At 56.7% G+C, this 8,540-nt stretch overlaps 1 protein-coding gene across 1 annotated transcript; it reads left to right on the top strand.

Moving 5' to 3' along the window:
* Nucleotides 1-5,394: 5,394 nt before the first annotated feature.
* Nucleotides 5,395-8,400, top strand: GUITHDRAFT_149535 (hypothetical protein; the record flags this gene model as incomplete). Its single annotated transcript, XM_005817955.1, has 4 exons — nucleotides 5,395-6,795; nucleotides 6,931-6,992; nucleotides 7,346-8,017; nucleotides 8,181-8,400. 4 exons carry the CDS (start codon nucleotides 5,395-5,397, stop codon nucleotides 8,398-8,400), a joined length of 2,355 nt encoding a protein of 784 aa, XP_005818012.1.
* Nucleotides 8,401-8,540: the final 140 nt, after the last annotated feature.

The raw sequence follows: 8,540 nt of genomic DNA, 5'->3' as shown, positions 1-8,540 counted from the left end.
GTCAGGGCAATGTCCCCTCCAGCGTATTTTTCTGCCACAGTATCCACCCCCTGCTCCTCCATATCGCAGAGCTTTTTCCCTCTGTTCGAGTCTTGGCCTATGCTGACAACGTCGTACTTGTCGGTCCACTCGAGGATGCCGTTGCAGCTACGTCCGCTATGAAGAAGTACATGTTAGCTGATCTGAAGCTAGAGATTCAACCTCGCGAGTCGAAAGTTTACATCCCCTCCTGGCATCAACACCCTGATCTCTCGCAGCTGAAGAAGAGCCTTAAGCGCCGTCTCAAGACTCAACTTCTTCACTTCGAGGTCGTCACTGGCGGGATTACACTTGGCGGCCTGCCTATCGGCACGGATGGATTTCATGCTAGTCAGCTCCGAGCGAAGGTTTCTACCCTCAACGAAGAGCTCTCGAAGCTCGGGCTCGTCCAGCATGGCTTCATGTTCAAGACGCTGGTGAGGGCGAGCCATCTCCAGAAGCTGCGCTTCTTCCTCCAGGGGTCTTCTCCGTTTCTCCCGCGGGTCCAATCACAGATTCGTCGCTTTGACCTCTCTGTCCACCTGGCGCTTGAGAAATACCACCGCTGGCCTTCCTCGCAGTACCTTGCCGCGCATCCCGACCTGCTAGAGTTTGCGAGGTTCAAGCGGGAGCTTCCGCATAGTCGGGGAGGGGACGAGTTCACGCCCTCTGAGGGTCTACACCCCGCTGTTTACTATACGGCTATCGCTCGCTTCCTCGCTTGGTACTCTGACCAGCCCATGTCCCGGATGTTGCCCTCTCCTCATAGCCTGGACGTTCACTGCTCGAGATCTCTCCGTGCCCAGAAGCATCCTCTGGCGACCTTCTTCGTTGAGGCGCACGACTTCGTTCATAATGCTGGAGCGATCCTCTACCGTCGTGTCAAGGCTCCTGCACCGGCTGCAGATGGCGCGGCGATCCCACCTGCCCCGGCTGCTGTGCCTGATGACGCAGGACGCCCCCCGGCATCTGTGGTACACATCCCTGGTTTGCGCGCTCTCGTCGACTCGTCTCATGAGCACTTCATTCCTCCCCCTGCGCAGCGAAATGTGACTCCTCTTGTAATGCGCGTCTTCCCTCGACATGTGCATGCTCGCGCTGCGCTGACCGATCAGCAGCGTGATATCCTCACCTTGCACAGCCGCAGGACACACTCGCTCAAGTCGCAGGATAGGGTCTTGCAGTCTACCATCTTCGCTCATTTTCCTGAGCGAGACCTGAGCCACTCTCCGATGCGAGTCTCGAGCTACTACCCCCTCAAGGCCTTCCCGCACCGCTATGCTCAGATGCTCGACTGCTATCTGCATGGCATGCCGATCTGCCAGTGTCCGACGGAATGTGATGGATGTCAGCGCGAGCTCGATCCCTCCGTTGCTGCACATCATCTCCAGACCTGCAAACGCCGATCCTCCAAGCTTCCCACGGCGCATGACAACCTTACTCGTACGATTCGGTCGATGCTGAACGAAGCTGGTCTTCAGAGCGTCATCGATACAGTGGGGGATCCTCGTTCTCGACGGCAGGTACCCTCCCATCCTCATGGCCGCAAGATGAAGGGCGATATCCACATCCCTGGAATCCGCGATCGAGGGTCCGAGCAGTACGAGGGCTTGATGGCGGACGTGACGTTGGTCCACCCTTACATTGGTAGCTCTGCCGACCTGACCAAGTGGGGGGAGGTCAACCTCGACGCCCTCCATGTTGCAGCGTCTGAGAAGATTCGCAAACATCGCGCTGCATATGCCATGACTACTCCTCCTCGAGCGTTCATCCCTCTTGCCATCTCGACGGACGGTACCCTGCATCCTGACACCCTCCGCTTCATCTGGTATTTGGCGGACATCATTGCTCAGCGCTCGATGCCTCTTGAGGATGCGGCGTTTGGTCGGCACTTCGTGCCTGATGACGGACCTGCTGCTGAGGTCTTGGCTCGCAAACGCGCCGCCACCTATCAGCGCCTCACCATGCAGCTGACGCTGGAGGCGCTCTTGTCTGGTGCGAGGCGCATGACGCCCTTGCGGGCGCAAGCACTTCTCGAGCCAGAGGACAGCTCCTCCTCGGACTTTGTCGAGTCGCCCGAGGGGGAGTCTTCGCCGGAGGTCTCCGACTCCGATGGGGGAACCAGGTCGAGTGGCCCCGACGATCGGCGCGGAGCTGGCGAAGCGTCTCCGTCCCTCACTGTGACGTCGGGTGCCTCCGGAGAGCTCGACACCACTGGGGTGCTTGCTGCTGGTCCGAGCTCGCCTGCTTCCTCCCCGGCATCGGTCGCCGGGTCACGCCGGTCCTTGGGCATTGCCGCGGCGTCGCCGCCGTCACGGGCGGCTACCACTGACTTGGCTACCGCTGACTCGGAGGCTAGCGAGGAGGACTACCTCGAGCGGTACCGTGTTCATGTGTCCAGCCTCCCTCCGTCCGCTGCCCCAGGCGGACCCCCGGGCAACGCCGGCTCCTTGTCGGCGGCTGCCCTTTCTCCGTCCGCGGCCGCCCGCTTTGTGGCGGCAGCGGACGTCTCGACTGACAGTGGTCAGTCGGCTGCCTCCGGGTATCGCGTGTAAGGGATTTTATTCCTCCTGCATGCTCCTGCTGCTTGTTGCTTGATTGCTTGACCCTTAGGCTGCTTGTCTGCGCGGCTTCGCGCTTGGGCTGGCGCTGCCGCGTCTGGGTGCCAGCAGTGCTGGTTGTTTTCGGGCTTGTGTTTTGTGTGTGATTGTGCAGCTTCTCGCTGTGGACTGTGTACCTGCCGGTTCAGCTTGTTCCTGCTTTGTTTTGCTTGAGGCACTTTTTATCTTCTGCCAGTAAATCCTATAGTACTGGCAGAACAGACCCACGATCTCTGAAGTTTTACTCGCAGAAGGTAAAAAGTGCCTCAAGCAGAAGAAAGCAGCAACCGTTGAACAAGCAAAACCGCCGGGCAGGCAGAGAGCACACAGCAACAAAAGCGGTGTACGAAACACCGCTTGTCTACGTTGCTTCCCGCGTGCCAGGCTGGCAGCAGTGTAGGGACGGTCTGGTTGCTAGCTAGCTGCTCAGCGGCTGGTTACTTTCGGTCTTATGTTTCGTGTGTTTGCGCTGCGTTTGTTCCTGTCAGTGTTCCGTACACCCGGTGACCGCTTCTGTTGCCGCGCAGTGCTGTGTGCTCTATGCCGGGCCTGACGTTTTTGCTTGTTGCTGCTTTCTTCTGCTTGAGGCACTTTTTACCTTATGCGAGTAAAACTCTTTACTAAGTTACTTGCACATAACACAGGTCGGAACGAATGCGGCGCATTGGCACTGGCGGGCCACCGGCCCCCGGCGCCGTTCACTGTCAACGGTTAGCCCTGGCAGGGCTACGGTCACCGTCAAGTTTGACTCGGCTTGAACTCCTCGGATGACCGTATCGGACGGTTAGTACGGTTGGCACCGGGCCCGGCCCGGTGCCAACCTGAGTACGCCAACACAGGTGCGGAGCTCAAACACTTTTTAAGTTGTTCAAAAGCTGTCTGATGTACCGTCAACCATTCAAACCTTGCATTCTTGCGTAGCAAATCCAGCAAAGGTAGGACAACGCTCGTATATCCTGGTACAAACTTCCTATAAAAATTCGTTACTCCTAGAAACGATTTCAACTCTTTCACAGTAGTGGGCGCTGGACGAGCTAACATCGCGTCCACCTTGTCAATTTGTACAGTGATGCCTTGTTCATTGATTCTGAAACCCAAGAAATCGATCTCTTGTGCAAAGAAATTACATTTCTTCTTTTTCACGAACAATTTCTCCTCTCTGAAGCGCGTGAGCAAGCGACGAATCAATTGTTCATGTTGCTCCAATGTACCATATGAAACTATCACGACGTCGTCCACGTAGCAGAAACAATTATCTATTCCAGTCAACACACTCTCTAAGAACTTTTGAAACTGATTGCCTGAATGTATCAAGCCGAATGGAAGTCTCGTAAACTCGAACTTGCCCAACTTTGTTATGAAACATGTAATATGTCGATGATCAGGATTCACTTCAAGCTGCCAAAAAGAACGAGCCAAATCCGCGTTGCTGATAAATAATCGCGCATTCTTCACATTCGAATACTTTTGTCGTTCTCGTTGAATAGTACGACCGATCTTCTCTGCTAGCTCTGAAATTAACGGAAGTGGGAAAATCAGTGACTGCCAGTTGAAACTTGCCAGGGCCTGAGTCCGGGAGGGCCAGTGCTCAAACCGCCCGCCGCCCGCCGTTCACCCGGCCCCCGGCGGGCCGCGGCCGCCGTGACTGTGGCTCAGCACCGGGCACTGAGCCACGCCGGTGACTCATCATAACAAGTTACTAAGCCGTTTAGGCGGCCACTGACCGCCTGGGGCCGGGGGGCCCGGCGTCCGTCAGATTCACATGATCATGATTGTTGGACTTAACTTTCGGAGTAAAGAAAGTTGGAACTGTCGAACCGTGAGCGCGCGGCGCGGCGGCCTCGAGACTAACTGAGAGTCAATAAGTAGCCGCAAGTTGTTTAGTGTCACTGGCCCAACTTGCCGGAAGTTTAGTTTAGTTAGTCGGTTTAGTTTAGTTGGTTGAACGGTTGAGTTTAGTTAGTCGGTTTAGTTTAGTGGGGTTGGTTTAGTACCATGACGGACGCAGTACTAAGTGATACCCAACCACTCTGAGAGTCACTCGTGAAATCTTTTATTTTGAAAATGTCTCAGAATATTTCAAATATTACAGAAAATATTTATCTCAAGTGTTTTAAACTTCCTTGGGTTGAAACTAGATGGGTAGATGTGGGTGTCCCTAGGTCATGGTACCCACCCCCACCCCCCATCGCCCCTGTATGACCCTTTATCACCCCACCCCCTGGAACCAAGATTCCACTCAGATTCCATGACTACTGGACTTACCCCCACCCCGACCCAGAATTGAGTCACAGGGAGGGGTGGGGTGGGATTTGGTATCAGTATGCCGAAAAACTGCCATGAACTAAGTAGACCCTCGCATGAGAAGACAGAGAAGAAGAGAGGAGGAGAGGAGAGGAGAGGAGAGGAGAGGAGAGGAGAGGAGAGGAGAGGAGAGGAGAGGAGACTACGGATGGGACAAGAAGGAATTAGATGAGAACGCAGGAGAGAAGGGAGCCGTTTGGAAATGTCACAGGATATGGACTAGAGCATCGCGTTTCATACGCATTGAGCGATGCAAAAGATGGGAGTCAAGGGAGAATATGGAGGAGAGGAGGACGAGAAGCGATCAAGATTGAAATAGGCTTTACTCTCATAACATTGAGCGTTTTGGGTTGTCCGCATCGCCTGATTGTCTGTTTCAGCTGCCTATGATGGAAAGCAGCAGGGAGCCATGTCGACCTCGTTAATCGTGTCATGGCCGATGCGTCGACGACTGTGACGAGAGCAGACTAGCATGAAGTCGCTAGGGGAAGAGGAGGACGTGCAGGCGGTGCTCAAGCGAGCTGGCTTGGACCTTCATACCCTTCTCCAGGTCGACAACGACATCCTGCTCAACGCAGCGCTGCGCGAGGCTGGAGTGACGCTCGTCGGAGATCGGATGCGCGTCATTTCCCGGATCAAGCAGCTGCGTCAGAGTAGGAGGGAGGGGGCGGGCGAGGAAGGAGAGAGGTCGTTGACGTGGACAGACTCGCGGAACATTGACTCGCGGCACCCAACGCCCAAGACGCAGCGAAGAAGCTCCTCCTCGTCGAACAAGATCCACCCCTCTTCCTTCCTCTACTCCTCTGCTCTTGTGGAGTCAAGCCTGCCCCCAGCCTCAGACTTTCTTCCCTCCGCCACCCCTCTAGACAAGGACGAGACATCGAGCGCTTCCTCCTCATACAAGCCTCAGGCCCCCTCCCTCCCTCGCCCTGAGCTCGAGGACGAGCAGAAATCTCCGGCCCCACGCCGCAACTCCATAGGCTCACAAGGCAGTCGGGTGAGTCTGCGCAAGGGGAGGAGGAGCATAAGAGAGGAGGGAAAGAATGAGGCGGAAGGGAGCAAGGAGACCAGGGGGAAGCTGCTCGTCAGCAGGTCCTCGCAGCCTTGGAGAAGAAATCGCGATGAGGTGGACAAGAGGATGAAGAGAACGCGCCTGCTTGCTGCCATTGTCGGCTGCTGTGGAAGCATCGCGGCATGTCTGCAAAACGAGCTGGTCATCCGTGGGATGAACCCGCAGGAAAACGTGATCAACGGGCTGAAGGGGCTGAACTCGCTTCTTTCGCTCCTCCTCTTCCTCCTCACCCTCCGCCTCTACTCCCTCGACATCCTCTTCGAGCGCATCCGACTGCACTTGAGGGCTCTGCACGTGCTCAAGGAGGAGGTGGAGCTGGGGGAGCTGCTGGGGAGTTGGAGGCTGTGGGGGGAGGTGGGGCTGTTTTGCCTGCACGTTCCTCCCTTCCTATCCTTGGAGGTGCCGCTCTACAACTGGAACAACTTCCTGAGCTACCGCCTTGAGACCCTCGGAGCCGCCCTCAACCTCCTCCGCCTCCTCCTCTTCTGGAAGTGCTTCCGCGACTCTGCCATCTCCTCTCTCCCTCGCAGACACACCGTCTCTTCCTTCACCGGCGTCCGCATGGACTCAGCTTTCGTGCTCAAGCGCATTCTCAACAGCCCGCAAGCGTTCAGCTTCATCGCAGCCCTGTGGCTGCTTCTCATCGTCATCGCCGGCTACTGGTTCCGCTGCCTCGAGCTCTCCGCCTGCTTCTTCGGCACCAGCCAGCACCCGCTATGTGAGAGCGAGGAGGCCAAGGTCTGGGTCATGAGCTTTCACGGGGAGCACAACACCACAACCAACGCTGAAGCTTTCGAAAAGGTCCTCGTCCTCGTCCTCGTCCTCTTCTTTGTCCTCGTCCTCGTCCTCCTCCTGACCTCCTACACGCCCTTCGCGCTCGTCTCTCCTCGTGTCTCTGCTCTTCTCCTTCGTTGCAGCTGCTGAATCCTCGGTCAGGTCAACGATCTTTACATTCAGAACGCCATGTGGGCGATGTTCACCACCAGCACCACCGTCGGGTGAGCGAGCGAGCGAGAGGAGAGGCAAAGACTTTGTGATGATGATGATGGAGATGATGATGGAGATGATGATGGAGATGATGATGATGATGATGATGATGGAGATGATGATGATGATGATGATGATGATCAAGGTGAGAGTAGTAGCAGTAGCAGCAATAGGAGGAGTGCTGAAAAGTGGTGGTGGTGGTGGTGGTGATGGAAGAGGAGGAGGAGGAGATGGGGGAACAAGGACGAGAGAGGACGAGGAGAGCTGCTGGTGGTGGAGGAGGAGGAGGAGGAGGAAGAAGAAGAAGAAGAAGAAGATGATGATGATGAGGAAGATGAGGAGGAGAAATTGATGGGCAAGACAGGTATGGAGATGTCACACCGACCACGTATGGTGGGAGGGTTGTGGGGGCTATCACTAACGTAGCTGGGCTTCTGCTTGTGGCGGCGCTGACGTCATCCTTGAGTCACGTGCTCATGTACACGGACGAGGAGACGTCGGCGATGTGCCTCTTCGACCGCGAGAAAGCTGCTGCTCGCCTCCTCCACCTCGCCGCCCTCCTCATCCAGAGCTGGTGGGCGAAGAGGAAGGCGAGGAGGGAGGGAAAGGGGCGGAGGACGAGGAGGGGCTGGTGGAGCTGGTGGGGGAGTGGGGAGGAGACGGGCATGGGACGGTACGGGAGGTGGATGGAGTTTGAGAGGGCCAAGGAGAAGTCAGTGAGGGAACTGAACGCGTGCCTGGGCCCCAACATGAAAGTTGACCTCCTCTACGCGCGTATGAAGCGACTCACCGCCTCCTCTCTCTCTCTCCGCCTCAAACTCTCTCCCTCCTCCTCCTCCTTCCGTCGGCAGCCGCCTGATCTGGAGGCGGAGGAAGAGCTCTTGAACACAGTCAAGGCAATCAAGCGAAGGAAGAGCATCGTGCTGCTGCCGCGGCAGCGGCGAACGAGCTCCGCATACCAGAGCTACCGGGAAGACAGGATAGACAACTTCTACGAGGCCGTCGAGGCCCTCCGAAGTCGCTACTACTTGAGCAAGTGAGTCAAGAGAAGGCGAGGGACAAGGGGAGAAGGAGGAGGAGAGGAGGAGGGGGAGGGAGGAGGAGGGGGAGGGGAGGGGGAGGTGGTGGATGCATGAGGGATGGGGTGGTGGTGGAGAGGAGGGGTATGTGGATGGGAGGAGGAGCTCACTGGAGAGCAGGAGGCTTCAGTGGCGGAGGGATCGGGGGCTGGTTGAGAGGGTCTTGGTTCGCAGTCGCTTCCTCGCGGCTCTCTGTGGCATCAGCGGCACGTGCATGGCGGTCGCTCAGAGCGAGCTTGTCTTCGCTGGCGTCGCTCCTGAGGCCTTCGCCGTCCAGCTGCTTAAAGGCGCAAACTCGCTGCTGACAATTCTGTGCATGGTGAGAACTCGGAGATCTTAAGAGGGGGGGGAGGGGGGGGGGAGAGCAAGGGGGGGGGGGGGAAAGGAGGAGGAAGACAAGACTAATAAGGGGGACAGGAGCTGACGGATGACCGAACAGATAGAACAGGTTTTCATCCAATAAATTCACTGGACTGACAT

The sequence above is a fragment of the Guillardia theta genome (assembly GCF_000315625.1).
Source record: "Guillardia theta CCMP2712 unplaced genomic scaffold GUITHscaffold_434, whole genome shotgun sequence".
Lineage (NCBI taxonomy): Eukaryota > Cryptophyceae > Pyrenomonadales > Geminigeraceae > Guillardia > Guillardia theta.
The sequence above is the reverse complement of the archived record's forward strand: the minus strand, read 5'-3'. Positions and strand labels throughout refer to the sequence as shown.